This window comes from Mastacembelus armatus, chromosome 15 (assembly GCF_900324485.2).
Source record: "Mastacembelus armatus chromosome 15, fMasArm1.2, whole genome shotgun sequence".
Classification (NCBI taxonomy): domain Eukaryota; kingdom Metazoa; phylum Chordata; class Actinopteri; order Synbranchiformes; family Mastacembelidae; genus Mastacembelus; species Mastacembelus armatus.
The window spans coordinates 4,893,464-4,917,267 of NC_046647.1; the positions used below are offsets into that span (position 1 = coordinate 4,893,464).

A 23,804-nucleotide genomic window follows, 5' to 3' on the forward strand; every position below is an offset into this window, starting at 1 on the left:
AATATGAAAGCTGATCCCTGCTCACTGTGATCTGAGGTTAATAATGGGAAAGTGCTGTTGGTCCGGTGGTGTTTAATACTGAAATTCTGGTAGGAAAACACTAGTGGTAACAAGATGTCTTTAATCCCTGAATATAATGTGTTTTATGTTTCATTTACTTAGTCTGTGTTTAGAGCTGCACTCACTGTAATGTAATTATCCTTTTGAATCCAGTAGATGGTGCTGTTTCAATACAAATTAATGCTGAAACAACACAGCTACAGTGCATTCAGAAAGTATCTTTTTCAATGTTATGTTGCAGCCTGATACTACAATTGTTTAAATTCATTTTTTTCTCACTCTACATGCATATCAGAGCAAAAACCAAGCCATGAGGTTAAAGTGATGTTGATAGGCACAGAGCAGCGGAAGGTTACAGCAAAGTTTCTGCTGCACTGAAGGTGTAGCGAGTATAGTCCTGCTCTCAGCCTCACCTAGTTGCTGGATCATCTGTAATGCTTGTGGGTTTGCTGTGATGCCAGTGAATGTCTGATGACTTGTTGGCTTCCCTTGCTACTTGTTTGCTTCTCCACGCCCCCTGAGTCCATTGTGTGTGTGAGTGACCTACCTGTTCACTGTGTGTGGCTCTCTTCTCCTGTGTGTCCTTGGTTTTTCCCTCATGTGTGAGTCCGGTGTCTTAGTGTGAGAGAGCGTACTCCCTCGAATCTCTCCGTTTCCTGTGTTCCTCGTTTCCTTGCTACCTAGCCCCGTGTTACAACGCACCCCTCCTTGGTCTGTTGTCCGTGTTTTCCCTATAGTCTTCCTAGTGTGTGTCTTCCTAGTGTTTGTCTTCCTGTACTTCACCTGTATATACTTCGGTTGAATGTCATACTTGAGTGATTAAAAATCTTTATCTGCATCTTGGGTTCAATCACTTAATACACGTACCACCATATATGACAAAAATTGCTGATCCCCATCCAACCTGACCAAGTTTGAGAGGATTTGACAGCAAAAGGTGGTTCAACTAAGTACTGAGTAAAGAGTATGAATGCTTATGTAACTGTGATACTTCAGTTTTTTTTTCTTTTAATAAATGTACTGATATTCCTATTCTGTTTTCACTTTATTATGGGGTATTGAATTTAGATTAATAAAAAAATAAAGAATTTAAACAATTGTGGTATCAGAGTGCAACATAACAAAACTGAAAAAAAGTGAAGGGGGTCTTTCTGAATGCACCATATGTCGGCTACATTTACACACATTATTTACACCATTTATTTGGAGCCACAACAGTAACAGTTTTCTTGCCAGTGAAATGTAACATTTGGCAATAAAAAACAATCGGAACTGAAAAGAAAATCTGACATTGAAAAATAGTCTTCTAATTATATCTTACATCACTCCAATTTTAGTGTCGCTCCACTGACTTCCTGTCTTCTTTAGAATTCAAATCAAAATTTTGATTGTTTTTAAAGCACTTAATGGTGAAACTGAAAGTGACTTGTTTAGCCAAGTATGGTGACCCATACTCAGAATTTGTGCTCTGCATTTAATCCATCCCAAGGTGCACACACACAGCACCACCCAGAGCATTGCTGCGGTGCATGGGGGACAGGTGCCTTGCTCAGGGGTCTCACCTCAGTTGTGGTGTTGAAGGTGGACAGGGTGCTGGCTAATCACGCCACACCACCGACAACTCCTGTCAGACCTGAGGCTCGAACCAACTTGCAACCTATCCATTAGGCCACGACTCCCATATGGCCAAGGACCATCATACATTTCTGATCTTAGCTCACTGAATTCTGCTCTTAGGTCCCTCACAAAGCTCTTTTATATGTCCCATGGTCACAACTTAAGTTTAAAGGCCACCTGACATTGAGTGCTCCATCTATTTTGGTTTTTAAGTCTAAACTTAAAATGCATTTTTATTCTATGTCCTTTCCTGATTATCTTGGATTTTAATTTGTATTTTATTTATATATTACTGTATTTTATGATTGTCCTGTACAGCACTTTGATGAGTATAAGCTGAATTTAAATGTTGCTTTAAATGTGTAAATAAAATGTACTTCTCCAGTTTTGTTGATGTAAGTTTTTTTTCAATGCCAGTTATGCTCAGACATAATCTGTCTTCAATCTACCAGGCTGCCCTTTCATCTGTTCCCAGGAAATTAAGGAACACATCAAATGTCTTCCAGGGAGCTAGTTGGCGAATCAGAGGGCTCACGAGTCTACCAGATCCTAACGACCCTCACCTGAGCTCACTTCTTTTGTTCACCTGTTCAGGGCAGGTGTGAAGTGAAACCAACTCAGGAATGTGGGTCTAATCACTGTCACCCAATTTACATAGCTCACCTAATGAGCCTATTGGGCTAGAGGTGGAGTGAACCCAACCTGAAGGATAAACTGGAGTTTCCATACCAGCTTTCTCTTAGGTTGATGAAGCTACTCGGATGAGTAGTGAATTGTTTCGACCTAAACACTAAAAGTCCAGTTGCCATGACTCAACCTCTAGATATATGAGCTGTTTGTTCCTTAATATGCAAATGATTGTCACCAAAATGATATGCAGAACATGTAGTAACCATGTCCCTTAGGCCCACAGCCCCCAGTCCAGTGACAAAAATCACTGAAAAAAAATCTGGTACTGAAAAGCGCTGACAACTGATATCAAGATTGTCACTAAAAAAAAAAAACTTTAAAGACATTGAAAAAAAATTGGTAGTGTTATTGTTCACTACCACGGTTCTTTTTTTTTAGTGCCTTTGGTAGTGTTATTGTTCACTACCACGGTTTTTTTTTTTAGTGCCTTTGGTAGTGTTATTGTTCACTACCACGGTTCTTTTTTTTAGTGCCTTTGGGAGTGTTATTGTTCACTACCACGGTTCTTTTTTTTAGTGCCTTTGGGAGTGTTATTGTTCACTACCACGGTTCTTTTTTTTAGTGCCTTTGGGAGTGTTATTGTTCACTACCACGGTTCTTTTTTTTAGTGCCTTTGGTAGTGTTATTGTTCACTACCACGGTTCTTTTTTTTAGTGCCTTTGGTAGTGTTATTGTTCACTACCACGGTTCTTTTTTTTAGTGCCTTTGGTAGTGTTATTGTTCACTACCACGGTTCTTTTTTTTAGTGCCTTTGGTAGTGTTATTGTTCACTACCACGGTTCTTTTTTTTAGTGCCTTTGGTAGTGTTATTGTTCACTACCACGGTTCTTTTTTTTAGTGCCTTTGGTAGTGTTATTGTTCACTACCACGGTTCTTTTTTTTTAGTGCCTTTGGTAGTGTTATTGTTCACTACCACGGTTCTTTTTTTTTTTAAGTGCCTTTGGTAGTGTTATTGTTCACTACCACGGTTTTTTTTTTTTAGTGCCTTTGGGAGTGTTATTGTTCACTACCACGGTTCTTTTTTTTTAGTGCCTTTGGTAGTGTTATTGTTCACTACCACGGTTCTTTTTTTTTTTTTTTTTAGTGCCTTTGGTAGTGTTATTGTTCACTACCACGGTTCTTTTTTTTTAGTGCCTTTGGTAGTGTTATTGTTCACTACCACGGTTCTTTTTTTTTTAGTGCCTTTGGTAGTGTTATTGTTCACTACCACGGTTCTTTTCTTTAGTGCCTTTGGTAGTGTTATTGTTCACTACCACGGTTCTTTTTTTTTAGTGCCTTTGGTAGTGTTATTGTTCACTACCACAGTTCTTTTTTTTTAGTGCCTTTGGTAGTGTTATTGTTCACTACCACAGTTCTTTTTTTTTAGTGCCTTTGGTAGTGTTATTGTTCACTACCACAGTTCAACTGTCACTGTTCTCGCTTCATATTGGACACACAGAATGTCAAAAAATCTGACCCAATGGAATGTCTTCTTCCTTCCTTCTTCCAAGCCTTACCTGCAGCTGTTTCCTCCTAGTTTGGTTGCAGGTGAAAGGCTTTGCTTGGAAAGCAACACTTGAATAACATACTACCTGACAAAACACAAGCTAATGAGTTTATTTATAACGAAATAAGCCGTCAGGCATTACTGTTAACAAGAAACAGACTTGGCATGGGGCATTTACAGTTTGGCTTTGATGAACTATGACATATTTTGTTCTATGTTTATGGGAAAATATTATTGGTGATTTCACATGGTTAAATTACATGAGGGAAAACTAGCCATATCTCTCCATGAGGTGGGAGAACTTGTTCCCATTAATTCACTAATTAAAATGAAGCACTTTAACCACTTTAACCTTAATGGCATCCAGCCTGGTAGGTAGTTTAGTTTCATTTGACTAGATTTTGAAACATCCACCTCTGCAATTTCTGCTGCTACAAAAGTCATGAATAGAATTTTATCTGCAAAGTGTAAAACATAGTTGCTCAGAAAATCAAACAAAAGGCATACAGTGATGTGAAAAAATGTTGGCCCCCTTCCTGATTTGTTTGTCACACTTTAATGTTTCAGATCATCAAACAAATTTAAATATTAGTCGATAAGACAACACAAGTAAACACATCATGCAGTTTAAATGCAGTCCCAAAGCTTCAGAAATGGCTTTATAACCTTTTCCAGACTGATAGATCTCAATTACTTTCTTTCTCATTTGTTTTGGAATTTCTTTGGATCTCAGCATGATGTCTAGCTTTTGAGGATCTTTTGGTTTACTTCACTTTGTCAGACAGGTCCTATTTAACTGATTTCTTGATTGCGAACAGGTGTGGCAGTAATCAGTCCTGGGTGTGGCTAGAATTCAGGTGGGATAAACCACAGTTAAGTGGTTTCTTTTATCCGGAGGGGCAAACACTTTTTCACCCAGGGCCATGTAGTTTTGGATTTTGTTTTCCCTTAATAATAAAACCCTTCATTTAAAAACTGCATCATGTGTTTACTTGTGTTATCTTTGACTAATATTTAAATTTGTTTGATGATCTGAAACATTAAAGTGTGACAAACATGCAAAAAAATAAGAAATCAAGTGGTAAAACCAAAAAGTTGCTTTCTTTCAGGGAAGGCAAGTTTATTTAAATAGCACAATTCATACACAGAATAATTGAAAGTGCTTTACAGAAATTAAAAATGTACATATGCAAAAACCAAAATAAGAACCAGCAAATAGTCTTGAACTTGAAATAAAATTAAAGGAGATAAAACACTTTAGATAAACCACTTTCAGTTGTCATATGCTGAGCTAAAAAAAGTTTTTAGCTTGGACTGAGGAAGACTATTCCAGATTTTAGCGCATAAAACTGAAATGCTGCTTCTTCCTGTTTATTCCTAACTCTGGGCATGAGCAGAAGGCTTGTCCCTGATGTTCTCAGAGTTCGAGATGTTTCATATGGCATCAACATGTCAGAGATGTACTGTGGAGCTGAGCCATAAAGAGACTTATACAAAAGCAGTGCTATTTTAAAGTCTATTCTCTGAGCGACAGGAAACCAGTTCAATGCAAGCTCAATGCAATGACAGTGAATTGACTCGTCCATATTCCTGCTGTGATTGATATGTAAATCTGAGTGTCATCTGCATAGCTATGGTAGGACACATTATTGCTGCGTATTAAATGGCCTAAGGGAAACATGTACAGATTGAACAAAAGGGGTCCCAAGATGGACCCCTGGGGGATCCCACATGTCAATGCCATTTGTGCTGAGACACCAATTTCAATGAAGTACTTCCTGTCTTCAAGATAGGACTTAAACCGTTTAAGGGCATTAACAGAGATGCCTATCCAGTCCTCTAACCTTTGTAACAGGATCACATGGTCCTCTGTGTCAAAAGCAGCACTTAGGTCCAGCAGTACTAAGGCAGACTCTGCCAGTGTCTGTGTCCAGATGAATGTCATTTGTCACCTTGAGGAGTGCAGTCTCAGTGCTGTGATGGGGCCTAAAACCTGACTGGAAATTGTCAAAGCAGTTGTTTAGCATGAGAAAGTCAGTAAGTTGTTGGTAAACAACTCTTTCAAGGATTCTGCCTAAAAACGGCAGGTTTGATATGTGCCGGTAGTTGTTCAGTACTGCGGCATCAAGATAGCTCTTCTTTAAGAGAGGCTTGATGACAGAAATTTTCAAGGCCCTTGGAAATGTTCTGATTCTGAAAAGTACTGATTTCAGAAATCTAATGGGTAAAACATCAAGGCAGCAGGAGATGACCTCTTCAACTGTTTTGTCATTGACAGGTGTAAAAGGTATCAGTTCTATCAAGTGTCTCCTGCATGGCTGCAGAGTTGTTATCTGTGTTGTGCAGGTTGATTTATTAATGTTTAATTTACTTGTAATTGTCAGAAACAATTGTAATTAATTTTATGAGGTTCCACCATGAAGAAGAAGCAATTGTGATTTTGAGTGGAGGTAGCAAAGTCCTGAAACAACTGCCAGTTGATGCACATGTTTGGTGTGAATGCAGCATTACAAACAATCCATACTGTGACCATCACTGACACCAACAGGCTGATATACACCATGGCAACAGTGATCCTTGAGATACTTGGTCACAAGATAAACATCACCACTAAGGAGCAGTATCCTGCATGGAGAAGGAGGTTGGAGACAAAAATAAGGGCAACACGGAGAAAAGTTATCCAACTGTCAGAACTGCAGAGAGGTGGGATGAAGTAAGAGTTGGGGAACAAATACAACAAGCTGTCCATTCCAGAGGCCCTGGAGACTGCTAAGCAACGACTCACAGCCCTGGCCACACGCCTGAAGAGGTTCACCAGAGAAATAAAGGCAAGGAGAATAAACATGGTGTTCTCCAAAATCCAACCATCCAAAGTAAAGGACAGTAGCAGAGTAGTAACATGAGAGCAGACCCACCAAGGCTGGAGACTGAACAATATTGGAAAAACATATGAGAGAAGGAGGCATCACATAACACCAATGCCCAATGGCTGGTGGACTTGACAGCAGACCACAGCAACCTCCCTGAACAGGACCCAAAAACCATCACAATGGCAGATATCCAAGAAAGGGTCTCAAGCATGAAGAACTGGACAGCACCGGGACCTGACATGATCCGCATCTACTGGCTAAAGAAGCTAATTTCACTCCATGAGTGCCTGGCAGCTCAAATGAACCAGCTGATAATGGGTGGGATTCACCCTGATGGCTGACTGAAGGCAGGGCAGTTCTGATCCTGACCCCAAAAAGGGGGGGGGCCCAGTCACCTGCCTCTGCACACAAGACTGTAAGACCGGACAGACCAACCTGTGCACCACCTGGATTGACCTTGAGCCTACGACTTAATGCCTCACACATGGATCCTGGAACCTTCATAAGGAACTCAAAGGGACTGAGGAAAACAACCCTAGTGGCCAACCTCAAGCCAATTGCACAACTCTCCATCAAGTGCAGCATCTACCAAGGAGATGTCCCTGCTGCTGTTCTGCATAGGCCTGAACCCCCTCAGCCAGATCATCCCTAAGACTGGATTCGGATACCAACTACGAAATGGAGCAACCATCGGTCACCTCCTGTACATGGATGACGTGAAGTTGTATGGCAGGAGTGAGCAAGACATCGACTCACTGATCCACATCACCAGGATCTACAGCAATGACATTGGAATGTCATTCGGACTGGATAAGTGTGGTCAGATGATAACAAAGAGAGGGAAGGTTGTCAGGACTGAACGAAATGACCTGCCAGAAGGCAGCATAGCGGATGCTGACGAAAGCTACAAGTACCTTGGAATCCCTCAGGCAAGAAGAAGCCGCAAGGAAAGTAGCCACAGCCAAATACCTACAGAGAGTAAGGCAAGTCCTAGGAAGTCAGCTAAATGGGAAGAACAAGGTCCAAGCCGTCAACACCTATGCAGTACTGGTCATCAGATACCCTGCTGGCATAATAAGCTGGCCAAAAGAGGAGATAGAGGCCACCGATGTCAAGACAAGGAAGCTCCTCACAATGTACCTCACCCCAATCCAGCATCCCGAGACTGTACACTAAGAAAGGAAGAAGGCTAAGGACTGGTGAGTGTCAGAGCCATCATGTGAGATGAAACAGCAAAGATCCATGAGTACATCAGGAAGATGGCCCCGAGCGATGGAGTATTTAGTGAATATCTCTGGCAACAGAAGGAGAGAGAGGAACAAGAACTATCAACGCAGGACAAACCCCTGCATGGTATGTACCACCAACAGATAAAAGAAGTGGCTGATATCGAAAAGTCCTACCAGTGACTGGACTGAAAGAGCACAGAGGCACTAATCATAGCAGCACAAGAACAGGCCCTGAGCACAAGATTGATAGAGGCTGGGGTCTACCACACCAGGCAGGACCCCAAGTGCAGGATGTTCAAAGATGCTCCTGAGACAATCCACCACATAACAGCAGGTTGTAAGATGCTAGCAGGCAGGTCATACCTAGTGGCTGGCATAGTGTACAGGAACATCTGTGCCACGTATGGTCAAAATGGGACACACCTCCAAAGGTGAAGGAGAATGATCGAGCTAAGATCCTGTGGGACTTCCAGATACAGACTGACAAACAGGTGATGGCTAACCAACCAGACACAGTAGTGGTGGACAAACAGCAGAAGAAGGCCATAGTGGTAGATGTAGCAGTCCCAAGTGATAGCAACACCAGAAAGAAGGAACATGAAAAGCTTGAGAAATACCAAGGGCTGAAAGAAGAGCTAGAAGAAATGCGGAAGGTGAAGGCAACAGTAGTCCCCATGGTAATCGGCACCCTCGGGGCCGGGACCCTCATACTGGGAGAGTGGCTAAAATCAGATCCCAGGAACAACATCAGAGCTCTCAGTTCAGAAGAGCACTGCGCTAGGAACAGCTAAGATACTGCAAAGAACCCTCAAACTCCCAGGCCTCTGTTATAGGACCCAAGATTGAAGAAGACACACAATATACCGCCCACAGGGGTGAGAAGGGACTTTTACTCATGTTGTTCGCACCAGAGGTGGGAAGTAACAAAGTACAAATACTCCATTGCTGTACTTAAGTAGATTTTTCAGGTATATGTACTTTACTTGAGTATTTATTTTTCTGACAACTTTTTACTTTTACTCCCTACATTTAAACACAAATATCTGTACTGTCTACTCCTTACATTATCAAAACAAGCTTGTTACTTTTCAACCTCCACAAGTTACAACATGACATAAAAGATGTAACTAACTAGAGAGGGAAATCGAGTGAGTGTACAGGTTATGATAGAGAGAAAACATGCCGAGTCCAACGATGACACATGTTACGCCCCAGCCTAGGGGTTGCCGGAGCGTAACACGATTGTGGAGTTTTCCTCCAAACCTCTTCCACTCTCAACAAACACGAACTAGACGAACTACAATTAACGAGAATATTTATTCTGTTGAAAACACAGAATACAAAACAGAATGTTCAAAACAAACCCAAACGCTAATTTAGCCCTACTCAAACAAAAACGCTCCGTGAGCCCTACGATATCAATCAAAAGAAACAACACAAAATCACAGGTCGCTAGCCTGGAAACTCCTAAAACAAACAGGAGAAAACAAAACACAAACGTAACCTAAGTCTCTAAGTATTTCTAATCTAAACAACGAAAAATACTATCAATACTAAACCTACAAAACCGAAACAAAAATCTAATCACTAACTAATTCACTCGAAATCGAAATCTTTAACAAATAGCTGGGAATGGCAAAGGTGGAAGAATAGCTCTCTCGAACAGCAGTCCGTGGGCTTCTTATAGTCCTTCCGGGAAGTGTTGGACCAATCCCGGAAGTCCAATCCACGGTCCTCGAGTCCACGCCCACTCCAGCATCCGATACACACACACACTCGAAATGGGGAGGGGAGAGCCAACAACACACAACCACACACACAATGACCCCTAGGGTCATAACACACAGCAGATTCGGAAAAGCAAGACATTCCCCATCCATGGCTGTATTTTAAAAAACTGATGTTAGATTCAAGAATGATTCATGATGAATGTGTTGTGTTTTGTTCCCTGTACCAGCACTGTGCAGGTTGTTAATAAAAGAAGTAGCATATCCATTTTTTGTGTCGAACTTTTTTAGTTTTGCTGAGTTATCAAAAGATGTATTGTGTATCATTGAAAGCAAAAACACATTTTTATTTCTTACTTTTGTACATAAGGACATTTCAGACCCTCCACTTTCTTACTTTTACTTGAGTAAAGGAGTTGAGCAAGTACTTCTACTTTTACCAGAGTATTTTTTCACACAAGTATCTGTACTTCTACTTAAGTATAGAATGTGAGTAATTTTGCCACCTCTGGTTAATACAAAGAAATGTATTGTAGACATACCGTATAAATTTTATTTATATTGTGACAAACAATGAAAAATCTGTGAATTTTAGTCTTTTAATGTTCTGTTCTGGTTTTACTGGTGCAACTTTACTGTTCAGACACACCCACTGTTCTGTTGAAAATAATGCTGCATTTAACAGCAAAAAAGCCTGATAAGTGTTCAGGAGTTGGTGGAGACCAAAACAAAGCTAAAAGTAGAGTGAATATTGGATTTACGTTATTAGGTATCAAGTAACATCCAAATTAATAATAGTGTTGCTTTGTGTCTGTTGGATGTGTAAACAGATGGCTGCTTGCTAACATTCTCTCTGCTGAACCCAGTTTCTAAAATGTTCCACTTAGCAAGCTAACAGCCAGCAATAGCAGCTTTGCTCAGCTGAGGTGTGTCAGTGAGCCAGCCTACACTCTATCAGCACATCTTTACAATATTGTTTCAGTTGACCTTCTTAGCTTAGCTTCTTAACTAACTAGTGTTAGCATGCTGACATATGCTAATAACTAAACACAAGGTAACAGTGATGCTAATGGTGTATAGGTAGATGGTCATAATATTCCATATTATGGGACATGTTCAGATATGTAACTGATGGTGCTAAGTGGTAAAATAGGGAGCTCCACACCGTATAATATGTACAGAAGCTATTTGTCAGTTTAAGAATGGGATATTCTCTGTAGGTCACACATCCCACTAGTGCTTAGTGTCAACTCTCTTACCTTATCCCCACATCCTTATGGTGCTTTGAGTATAAACACATACTTCAACATAGAGGTATTTTATCTGCCTCCAGATCCCAACACCAATAGATATCTGCTCTAGTTTGTACCATAAACAAAGCAATAATGAGGTTAGTGGAAAAGGCAAAAGACAAAAAAATGTGTTGTGCCATTTCAGGTTGAAAGCATGAGACATACTTTGTGTTCTTCTCTTAAACAGTATCTGTGACAGAAGAGTTCTTATCCTTCTGAGTGAGGAAAAGTTTGTGATGTCCAGGACATTTAGGTCAGCTCTCCTTTCTTCAAGGGGCCAGCTCGGGGTTAGGATTTGTCCAGGGTTACCCAGACAGCACATAGTGCTCAGACAAAGGCATCCAATCCTTAAAGGCTCAAAGTGAGCCAGGCAAGTGTCATATGGAACAACATGCCCTTTGTTTACTTATATTAGATGCAAACGGTTACTCTGGGCTACTTCATGGTGTACAACACATACCCTAGGTATCTGGAAACTCAGCTCTGCATCACACTATTTTTACACTGGTGTTATGTGACTACAGTATTACACAGCTTTATCATTCTGCTCTAACTGGGTGGTCTGGTTTACTATAAAACTATCCCTTGGACAATTATTAACTATATATTCATTGTTGTTTCTGACTTTCATATAATTTCACCTTAGTTCAAATTGTAAATGTGACTACACTCCTTTCTCTGTCTTAAGTACATTCACTGAAGTACAATACTTTGCAAATTTGCTGCTTTTAATCTACCCTATTCTATATCAAATTTAGCTCCACCTCAAATAACTACAGTCAAATTCTGCTTAAACCACAATAAATAGTACTGTACATTCTGTCATTACTATTCTACAACATTCAAGTTGTACCCGGAGGCGCGTAGGGGCCGTACCCATATCCGCTATGGGCTCTGGAGGGTCCACTGTCTGCAACGTCTGTCCACAGGGAAACGCTGGAATGGTGAGTTAACTTTACCTCCGCAGTGGTTCCGTCTTCTGCCGTACGGTCTTAACTGTGATGCCAAACTCCGACCAGGAATTAATAACCTTTGAGTTACCGTGGCTTTCAGCACACTTATATACACTGTAAAACAACACTCCAGGTATATTTCACTTTAAAATATACAACTTCTAAATAGATCCAAGTTCAGATGCACTACTACTATGCACAAAAACATTTGGTGAATTGTTCAGGCTGTTTTCTCGCAATTTAGCCTGTATCAACAGAGAGAACCAGAAATAGATGCTGTTTCTGTGAGTCGTCGTTTCATCCACAGGTTAGAAATCATACATTATCTTTCTCGGATTTAGTCTTGTATATGAATCCGCTGACAAAAAAAGCAGGACTAAATGGATGACTTTTTGGATTGGGTTTGTGTGAGCATATTTAATCGACCGTAATCGAACAGCAGTGGAGCCCAGCCAGGCGGCTGTGATAACAGTGATGCTTGTCAAAAGTGCAGTACACAGCTGAAGGACCACAAAAGAAGAAACTGAAGCGCTCTTTTGTTTTGGGGAAATTAGACCACATAGTGTATAGGCTACCTGTAGTCCAATTCAGAATATTAAGAAATAACTTTGTGGCTATTAGATGACATTCATTCAGATCTACATGAAGTGTTTTAAATTAGTGCATTTAATCATCTCAAATGATTTAGTGGCTAAAGTACATTTTATTATTTGAACAATTTTGTCTAGAGTACAGTTGGAATTTCTAAAAGTACGTTTTAAGTAAGTAGTCTGTAATCTATACTGGGTTTCATATATACACCCTCTAAGCTTTGCGTATTCATCTCTTTCCTCCCGTGGATGAGGGTTGGTTTGGTTCCCAGGCAAAGAGCGCGTGGAAGACGGAAGTAAACTTTCACAATGAAAAAAGTGAAAAGTGTATAATTACTATTATTCCAGCAGCACTTAACAGAACACATTAAGTGAAACTTTAAAAACCCCAAACAAAGACATTTCATTTTTAGGACACCAGCTTTTCGGTTACCTTGTAACTGGTGAAAATATGGACACCCAATCATCAATGGTAGATCTTTGTTTCTGGAGCTCCATATGAACACTTTGTTGCGCTGTAGCATCGTATATTGTGCCAAATGTAATCCAAAATGCAATCATTTCTTAGCTTTTTACAGTTTCCAGTTTGACACCGCCATCACCACCTTTGAAAGTAGTCATATATAATATTTCTTTAATAAATACTTGGACAAGTAGTTATTTTTCTATATCATTTTGTTTGGTGCAGTAACCTACCTGAGTCATCCATATACTCTGTCAAATAAGGCATGATACATTGTAAGTGAACTTCACATTTCATTGTGTTCAGTACTGTGAAACTGTGTAAAGTTTTAGCTTTTAGCAGCAAAGTCACTGATTTACCGTGGATAAACAGAGGATAAGTTACCCAGTAACACCCACAAAACCTGACGCAGTCCTTTAACTTTGCAGGCATCACTGTACTCCCGTGCTGTATCTTCACCAGTGATTTATAGTAGTTTCCATCTTGAATCCTGGAAATGTGTTGTTGCTATAGAAATTACACAGGAAGTGCTTTAGTTAGTTGAAAACAGTTTATGTCCTTGTAATCTTGTCTTCAATTGTGTGTGTGCCCCCACCCAGGGCGGCGGCGGCGGCGGCGGCGGCGGCAGCGTTATCGGTGTGGTAGTGGTAGTAGCAGCGGTGATGACGGTGGTGGTAGCGCTTCTGTTCCCGGTTGCCGTTTTCAGCCTCTCCTTCTCCCTCTTGCTGCTCCACTGTCTTCTCCCCCCACCCCCCTCCCACCGCCCGCACGCCCGCCTCTCCCCTCCACCACCTTGGTTTTACGGGGAGCCCATATCTCCAGCGCTCGGTGTGGGACGACGGCACACGGGAGAGGAATCTCGCTCGCTTCCTTCAGGCCAGGCAGGGAGGAGGCGGGGGTGGGGGGGCTGAAGGCGGCTCAAGTCGCCGCTTGCTCCTGTGGGTCGTCCGTGTGGCTGCGGGCTGAGGCGGTGACTTCTTGTTTTTCCAACACCGCCGCTGATGCTGATGCTGCTGTCAGGGAGACGGAACCGTCAATGGGACCGCAGCCCCTAAAGCGCGCTCACTTCTCTTGTGGGCGCGCAGCCCTCATTTGAGAATGGGGGGCTCCACTCACCGTTAAGATGCGCGCTCACGCCAGACTATAGGACTCACAGGAAATAAAGGGTTCCTCGTGGTTGCGCTAGGCTTTATACGAACACCTCGTATTAAACCGCTCACACCTGGGATCACTCTGAAACAAAGCCTTCCCTGTTTCAGTGTTATTTTTAATTCAGTCTTGATAACAGTGATGTTACATCTATGTTGCCCTACATGAAAAAAATGTTCAAATTAAGAGCACCTTCATGGTGTCCCCCCAGAGTTCTGCGGAAAGAGACATCAGCGGAAAGAGACATCAGGAAATTATATTATATATTATATATTATATATTATACAAGAGGTCATGGACAAACGTGATACAACAAATTTGCAAGTAAAAATATCGGCCTCTTACAGGCAAGATGCATATATATAGATACATAGATATATATAGATGTCAGTCAAAATATCAGTTTATAGTGCACATGTAGTGGACCAAACTAAAAGTTCAAGAAATAATGTATGAAATTCTAAAAAAAACATTTTCTAGTACTGCATGAAACCCTTAAGAGTAAGAGTGTAAGCACTCTTCTCCTCCTCCTCCTCCCCTTTCCCACCAATCACTACGTGTTAGAATGACGTGCATTCCCCTTTTTTCTGTATCCTCCCTCACTCTCTCTCCATTACGTCCTTCTGTCTTTCCTTCTTACCCATCCTTCCAATGTTCGCAGCTCTCACCACACGTGTGTATACACGCACACACACTTTATCCTGCTGAAAAACAATCTAAAGGGATCTAAAGAGGGCAGAAGTCAGACTTTACCTGTCTGACTGAGCATTATTGTTCCAATACATGAGAACTGGCAAGGTGTACATAATTCATAAAAGACACATTTATTGTGTAACAGTAAATTAGGACATAAGATGATTTCATTAAATTATTACTGAAGAGATGGCAAAGCTTGATTTCTAATGGTGCCTGAAATAGTTCATGTCTAGCTATGATTTGGTTTAGAAATTTAAAAATTGTCATACAGCTGAGACCTTATGTTTTTTTGTGGAAACCCCATAGGAGTCTACAAGTCACCAAACTCTGTGCTTTAAACAAGTTGAGTCCAGGCCAAACAGTATCACTATAGGTTCACAGAGTCTAAAGCCAGCCCTTAAAGCTCTGTATTTCAGCACCATGGTCAGTTCATCCAAAAGCAGACCATCTTACACCCACTCAGGCAATGTAAATGTACAAATTAGTCTCTATCTGTGGTTGCTTGGTTTGATTACCCTACCCTTTAAGTTTGTACTTGACTGTATTTGGATGCTTTAAGCAACAACAATAATAATATTGATATTATGATATTATTATTCTGACTTAAATTATATTCAAATATTTGGGGCTTTCCTGACTATTTGCATAATAATATTTGATATTGATATTTGATATTTTTATGCAACTACTAGTTGCATTTTATATCGAAAAGAGTCATTGTCAGATCCCGGAAGTGCTGTTGCTTTGTCTGGCTTTATGACTCCGCGGCGATATTTTGGTAAGGCAGAAATGCCGCTGCTATTTTCTTTCTTTTATTTGCTACGGGGTTAGTATAGCTTGTGTGCAGGCGTATAGTTTTGGCGACTTGTGTTGTCGACATGTTGTTGATTAAAACAATGGTCAGGGACTCATGGTGCACTGAGGATTTTGAGAAACGAACACTGAAATCAAATTTTACAAGGATCCGTGCCCAGGACTCTGCAGTGCGAGCATTAATCAGTGTGTGAATGTGGAAAACTGTTTACCTGATTATTTTTTTATGTCTTACTCTTTATCAACATTTTAATATATATTCTGGTTCGAGAGGGGGTTGTAGCCAAAACTGTGGTCTAGACCAGCTCTAGGGGCGCTGTTCTGCGGTCTGAGTGGCAGCAGTGTGTCCTGTCTGGTCCGTGCCAACCAGGTGTCTGGTCTCCCTCAAGGATTTGAGGTCCGTGCCGTGCTATCTGTGGTCCTGGTGGTTTGTGACATCTATATAAATGCATGTCATTGTATTAAAATCACAATATGATGTCACACTAAGCAGTAGTTCGCGGACAGTCCAAAAATAAAATACAGCATGCATTCAAGTCTATATGTTCGTAAAGTCTTTCTGTTTTTTTTTCTTTATCTATTTATTTGTTTTTATTTTTTTCAAATCCTGTCGCATTGTATGCGGAGCTGATTTATTTTATTTCTTATCTTTATTTTGGTGAACATTCTCAAAACCTCACTGTGTCATTTTATTTTGGGAAATATTTGCTTTGTGTTTTGCTATTGCTATTATGTGTTGCTTATTTTGAGATTGGCGTAAACCCCTTGTGTACAATAGTTCCTTTTTACTTGTTGTAGCGGGGGGCTTTAATTAATGAAACACACAACGGACACACATGTAGCGTCATAGCGGATTCCCGGTAAAAGTTGGTTAATTCCGGTGTCGTGCCAAAGTAAATTAGCCCCGACAGGAATTGTATCCCCTGCCGCGGGAGCGCGCATGCATTCAGAGTGAAGGTTGACCTGGCTGTTAGGCTTGAATTTTAGCTAGCTAACGAAAAAACAGTAACACTTGGATTCTTTAGTCATCGTAATTAACATAGTTCTTTTTCTGCACGATGTTTTCTAATGTGTCTTTTAGTTTGTTTATCTTTCTGTCGAAAGTTATTCTAGCCATTGTCAGCGTTATGTCAGGCTGTAGCCTATTTTACGTGTTTGTCGAGCTTTTCCAATGCAATGAGATTGTGAGGTCACTGTTTGGAAGCTACATTCAAACACGTTGTGATCTGATATTTCTTTCAATAGAATATACTGAATCAAACAGCCTGCACGTTAAACAGCTACAATAAAATCGAGTTCGACAGGAAATGTAAACAAGCCTACAAGAAACACATCACATTGTCAACAACAATTGTTAGTATAACCGATTTTTAAATGCAAAATAAATTGAGGTCTAGTTTTGGATACTGTTATGAATTACTCTGAATGATCACAACCATCATATTATTGCATAGTAAGATGTTATAGGGGGATGCACATTATTTCAGATGCAGTATCCCACCTGACATAAATTGTATCCCCCCTCCATGACGTCAAATATTACTCAAACATCCTGAATGTTATTCTTTACACATTTCTGAGCATGCTTCATAATAAAGGAGACTTTGGACAACTTTCCTTCACTATGGCTAAAGTTACAGGGGGATGCACATTATTTCAGATGCAGTTTCCCACCTGACATAAATTGTATCCCCCCTCCATGATGTCAAAGTAGATGTAAAGTAATACAAAATATTTTAACTGTATTTTACCTTCCATAATGGCAAATTAGGCACTATGATAATATGATCTAATGTATTTGCATTTTCTAATATGCCTGAAAAGAATTTTGACAAGTTTCTCAACTAAAGCTAAATGAAAATACAAATTAAATTAGATTTCCATCTTCTAAGAATTTCTTTAATAGGAAATGCACATTTTGTACACAATCCTTGAAAAGTAAAAATAAGAACAAAAATACATTACAAACAGCAACATGCACATAACAATGTATAACGTATAATGTATAATAACTTATAGGATAATAAATAAGAACGTGATAACATAAAAAATGAACTGTGCTTATTTTGCTGAACATGCAAGACAACTGAATGCCTCCACTGTTGGTGGACTGTTGACACATTCCTGGTGGTATCACCTCAGACAAATGTCACACTGAATCTGCAAAATATGAAATAGGGGTTTAAAATAATGGCAGCTCGAACATACTGTACATTCATGTGTTGTCGATGTTTACTTTTTTCTTATAGTTCAAGCTAAAATAAAATGTTTTATTACCAGAACCAAAGAATCAAACGTAATATTTTACAGTTATCTCAATGGCTTTCATTCATTTCTCAGATCTGAACTGACATTTTTAAAACCTGGTTTTCAATCTACTCAATCTCCTCCCTTCATCAAATCTGAAATTAATTATCTTCAGTGTATGGAATATATAGCCAGCACTTTGGTATTTGGCATTTTTATTATATATTATTATTATGTTTTCTATTGAGTGGATCCTGTGTTTAAATGTGCAATCCACATCAGATGTCCAATGAATCTGCTACACAAACAACAGGTCATTTAATATTTTCTAATCAGCTGTGTAATGATTTTTATTACCCAGTTCAGGTCTGTTTCATGCTGTACTTCCCCACAGAGGTGACATGTATCTGTTAGGTCATCTGAAGAAAACAAAATAAAAACATGTCTGATTATTGTGTTGTGCATCCAGTTTTTCATTTATACAAATTGTTTTGTACAGGAATTTTAAGGACAATTTTTTGACAGCCAAAATATACTACTATACTACATTATTTACCAGTCTCTAGGAGGAGTGTGACAGCTATTTCCAGCCTGTGTTTGTTGATGACCTCTTTTGTAGCTGGAAAATCTACTGTTTCCTTTTTCATGAGATTTTCTGCAAACTACAAAAATAAAAATAAAAAATTAGGACAATTACACCAAGCTGTACCCATTAGTAACAAATTGGCTACACATCACCTTATTAATATTATTAATAATATTATCAATATTATTATGGGCGGGGTAACACTCCCAATTGAACAAAAGTTTAATAAGAGAGTAATGTGGGGCGGAGGACATTGCTCTGGGTAAAAACATACCTTCAAGGCGAAGACACCACATGAGGTACTGTCAGACTGATTGGGATGTGGGACAGTAGTACATTTCCACCTTGTGACATTGCATCCTACCTTTCGCATGAATGACTTAGAGAAAGACAATTTTATTTGTTAATACCAACATTGTCAAGGCCACCTCCTTTTATATAAATGAAATACTTGTATGGCAATTTTCATTTGATAGGGTACATTAAAATGTGGTACCATACTGACCTTGTTGCTTCCAAGCATCGTTGTATGCCTTGCTTTGACTCCCCCAGCGAATTCAGGAACAGGGTCATCTTTCCTTGTGGGTAGATGACCTACAGGTTTTTATTATAATTAATTGTAAAACAGGTTTATTTAAAACAGGCAATGTATTTGTTTTTTTGACATAAGTTATATACATTTTTAATTGTAAAATGACATTTACCGCAAGTGTCCAATGATGGTGCTCATTTATAATTTCCACAATGACTCTATATTCCATGGGTCTTATCTAAAATTGAGAAAATGTAACAGCAATATTGTGATGCATTTACTATATTTAAGCAAAAGAATTGTCATAGCTTTGGAATTCATAAATAGCCTGAAACTTGGAGTACATACATGAGATTCATATTACATTTACAGACCTTGAGTCTTGGAGTCTTTTTGTTCCATATTGCCATCATGGCAAATGAATCAATAAAGGCAGCCTTGGGGTCATGCTGGCGATTGTGCTCACGCACAAGGATGAACAGATATGCATTTATTACCTGTGAAAAATTTCAAACAAGGTATCCTTCTGTTTGCAGAAACATACATTGGTGGTTTAATAGATGTGTTATACCCACACCACAATATTTATATAGGCTGAAATGCCATATGTCATATACTGGCTTCATATTGCAATATACTCCAAAAGTGTTAGATGCTGACAATGTCCCACATTAGGCTACTTCACCCTACCTCACTCTCCAACTCCATGTCAGGAGCAAGTCTCCAAATGTCCCAGTAAAATAATTTGTAAGGCCCAATCTTGGACAGTAGGACATGGACCTTATTTCCTGCCCACGCATCACGGACATCTGCCAAAAAAGCAATGAAAATTAATCATTTGAAAAACCTCTGAAAAATAAATATGAAAAAAGCAATGCCAGTTAAAATGCATCAACTTTATCTAATGCCCCTCTACACCGTATTGTAATCACAATATGTAGTAGATGTTCAAATATAATTAAGACTCTTACATTTTTCGACAACAGCTTTTGTATATCCAGGACCTCCTGATAATGATGCTGGCCGATGGATTGTTGTTGTTTGTGGCAATTTTGTAGGTGCTGTAGGTGTCGTAGGTGCTGTAGGTGCTGTAGGTGCTGTAGGTGCTGTAGGTGCTGTAGGTGTCGTAGGTGCTGTAGCTGCTGTAGCTGCTGTAGGTGCTGTAGGTGTCGTAGGTGCTGTAGGTGCTGTAGGTGCTGTAGGTGCTGTAGGTGTCGTAGGTGCTGTAGGTGCTGTAGGTGCTGTAGGTGCTGTAGGTGTCGTAGGTGCTGTAGGTGCTGTAGGTGCTGTAGGTGTCGTAGGTGCTGTGGGTGTCGTAGGTGCTGTAGGTGCTGTAGGTGTCGTAGGTGCTGTAGGTGCTGTAGGTGCTGTAGGTGCTGTAGGTGTCGTAGGTGCTGTAGCTGCTGTAGGTCCTGTAGGTGTCGTAGGTGCTGTAGGTGCTGTAGGTGCTGTAGGTGTCGTAGGTGCTGTAGCTGCTGTAGGTGCTGTAGGTGTCGTAGGTGCTGTAGGTGCTGTAGGTGCTGTAGGTGTCGTAGGTGCTGTAGGTGCTGTAGGTGTCGTAGGTGCTGTAGGTGCTGTAGGTGCTGTAGGTGTCGTAGGTGCTGTAGGTGCTGTAGGTGTCGTAGGTGCTGTAGGTGCTGTAGGTGCTGTAGGTGCTGTAGGTGCTGTAGGTGCTGTAGGTGTCGTAGGTGCTGTAGGTGTCGTAGGTGCTGTAGGTGTCGTAGGTGCTGTAGGTGTCGTAGGTGCTGTAGGTGCTGTAGGTGTCGTAGGTGCTGTAGGTGCTGTAGGTGTCGTAGGTGCTGTAGCTGCTGTAGGTGCTGTAGGTGCTGTAGGTGCTGTAGGTGCTGTAGGTCCTGTAGGTGTCGTAGGTGCTGTAGCTGCTGTAGGTCCTGTAGGTGTCGTAGGTGCTGTAGCTGCTGTAGGTCCTGTAGGTGTCGTAGGTGCTGTAGCTGCTGTAGGTCCTGTAGGTGTCGTAGGTGCTGTAGCTGCTGTAGGTCCTGTAGGTGTCGTAGGTGCTGTAGGTGCTGTAGGTGTCGTAGGTGCTGTAGGTGCTGTAGCTGCTGTAGGTCCTGTAGGTGTCGTAGGTGCTGTAGGTGTCGTAGGTGCTGTAGGTGCTGTAGCTGCTGTAGGTGCTGTAGGTGTCGTAGGTGCTGTAGGTGTCGTAGGTGCTGTAGGTGCTGTAACTGCTGTAGCTGATTTAACATATCTGTGTGGCACTCTGGGGGTTTCTTCAATGGCCATCTTCAGTTGGTCTACATTAATTTTTTGAAAGATAGTCCCATATTCACCCTGAAAATCTGCACTTTTATCATGAAGGGACAATATGGTAAATGGTCCTAAAAAGCTGGCTTCCAATTTACCCCCCTTTCTTTGTTGGCTTCTTATATTTTGCCTCCAAACTTTGTCCCCAACTTTTAATTCTGGTTGTTTTCCACATGCTTTTGCCATTCCCCGAGTTTTGTCATAACCCTTGGCAAGGTTTTCTTTCACAAGGTCGATGAGTTCCTGTTGTGTGTTAAGGTCCTGGGCCATCTCCTCCTGGCCCACTATGTCCTCCACTGTGTCATCAACCTTTGAAGAAAAATATTCTACCATTACCTTTTATAACAACTCTTTACATGAATTAGATATATAGATGCGTAGACAGACAGACAGACAGACAGACAGACAGACAGACAGACAGATAGATAGATAGATAGATAGATAGATACAGTGGGTACGGAAAGTATTCAGACCCCTTTAAATTTTCAAAGCTACTCTTTGTGTCATTGCAGACATTTGTCATTGCTCAGTATTGAGTAGAAGCACCCTTTTGAGCTAGTACAGCCATGAGTCTTCTTGGGAATGATGCAACAAGTTTTTCACACCTGGATTTGGGGATCCTCAGCCATTCTTCCTTGCAGATCCTCTCCAGTTCTGTCAGGTTGGATGGTGAACGTTGGTGGACAGCCATTTTCAGGTCTCTCCAGAGATGCTCAATTGGGTTTAGGTCAGGGCTCTGGCTGGGCCAGTCAAGAACGGTCACAGAGTTGTTCCGAAGCCACTCCTTTGTTATTTTAGCTGTGTGCTTAGGGTCATTGTCCTGTTGAAAGGTGAACCTTCGGCCCAGTCTGAGGTCCTGAGCACTCTGGAAGAGGTTTTCTTCCAGGATATCTCTGTACTTGGCCGCATTCATCTTTACTTCAATTGCAACCAGTCGTCCTGTCCCTGCAGCTGAAAAACACCCCCACAACATGATGCTCCCACCACCATGTTTCACTGTAGGGATTGTATTGGGCAGGTGATGAGCAGTGCCTGGTTTTCTCCACACATACCGACCGCTTAGAATTAACGCCAAAAAGTTCAATCTTGGTCTCATCAGACCAGAGAATCTTATTTCTCATAGTCTGGGAGTCCTTCATGCGTTTTTTGGCAAACTCTATGCAGGCTTTCATGTGTCTTGCACTGAGGAGAGGCTTCCGTCGGGCCACTCTGCCATAAAGCCCCGACTGGTGGAGGGCTGCAGTGATAGTTGACTTTGTGGAACTTTCTCCCATCTCCCTACTGCATCTCTGGAGCTCAGCCACAGTGATCTTTGGGTTCTTCTTTACCTCTCTCACCAAGGCTCTTCTCCCACGATTGCTCAGTTTGGCTGGACGGCCAGGTCTAGGAAGAGTTCTGGTCGTCCCAAACTTTTTCCATTTGAGGATTATGGAGGCCACTGTGCTCTTAGGAACCTTGAGTGCTGCAGAAATTCTTTTGTAACCTTGGCCAGATCTGTGCCTTGCCACAATTCTGTCTCTGAGCTCCTTGGGCAGTTCCTTCGACCTCATGATTCTCATTTGCTCTGACATGCACTGTGAGCTGTAAGGTCTTATATAGACAGGTGTGTGCCTTTCCTAATCAAGTCCAATCAGTTTAATTAAACACAGCTGGACTCCAATGAAGGAGCAGAACCATCTCAAGGAGGATCAGAAGAAATGGACAGCATGTGAGTTAAATATGAGTGTCACTGCAAAGGGTCTAAATACTTATGACCATGTGATATTTCAGTTTTTCTTTTTTAATTAATTTGCAAAAATTTCTACATTTCTGTTTTTTTCTGTCAAGATGGGGTGCTGAGTGTACATTAATGAGAAATAAAATGAACTTTTTTGATTTTGGCAAATGGCTGCAATGACACAAAGAGTGAAAAATTTAAAGGGGTCTGAATACTTTCCGTACCCACTGTAGACCACAAACCAATCGTGTAGTTTTCTGGTACTTGTGAGGGGTAGCGAGCCTCTCTGTCGAACATCAAATAATAGGAGGAGTATTTGGTGATCATCTGCTTTTTTGTACGCAGTCCAAACATCACTGCATCGAGGTAATCATCCCATGTTTCAGGATGGGTACTCACAAGTTTGCTCAGCGCTCTGAGAACAAAGGCAAATTTATAACACTGGCATTTGTGATCATAATTCTAATGGTATTTATATCTATCCATCTATCTATGTCCAATGTTTAGTACAAAGTACTAAATGTATAAAGTCTTTTTTAGAACAAAGTTGAGAGTGATCTATTAAACAGTCTAATGGATTCACCTCTGAATTGTGCCGTTCATTCTCTCCACTAAACCATTTGTTTGTGGATGATAAGGTGAGCAGAGGCTTCTTTTTATGTTTAGGATTTCACAGACTCTTGTGTTGATCTAGAATCATTAGGGGAAACTGTTTTTACAACTACATTCAAAAATATATAGCAGTCATAGAACAAAAAAAAAACATACTCAAGTTCATGGGTTAAAAAATGTTGAACGAAAAATTAGTTATGAAATATATATTCT

General features: G+C 40.7%; 2 protein-coding genes across 16 annotated transcripts in view; both read left to right on the forward strand.

Moving 5' to 3' along the window:
- asrgl1 (asparaginase and isoaspartyl peptidase 1) overlaps positions 1-1,158 on the forward strand; it is an 8,896-nt gene extending 7,738 nt beyond the window's left edge. For all 9 annotated transcript variants that reach the window (XM_026310043.1, XM_026310037.1, XM_026310038.1 and 6 more), the window contains one exon: positions 1-1,158. This exon is cut by the window's left edge and continues 737 nt beyond it. The gene's annotated coding sequence lies outside the window, so the exon portion shown is untranslated.
- Positions 1-23,804, forward strand: part of LOC113132140 (isoaspartyl peptidase/L-asparaginase-like) — a 42,708-nt gene that overhangs the window by 6,828 nt on the left and 12,076 nt on the right. Inside the window, exon 1 of one of the 7 annotated variants that reach the window (XM_026310033.1) lies at positions 15,542-15,600. The exons of 4 other annotated variants lie outside the window; for them this stretch is intronic. Coding sequence is in view for 2 of the 3 variants with exons in the window: in XM_026310026.1 (XP_026165811.1) it covers positions 15,579-15,600 (22 nt within the window). In the remaining variant the exon portion in view is untranslated. Of the gene's footprint in view, positions 1-15,541; positions 15,601-23,804 lie in introns of those variants that run through there. 2 more of the 7 variants (XM_026310026.1, XM_026310027.1) reach the window with 2 other exon arrangements.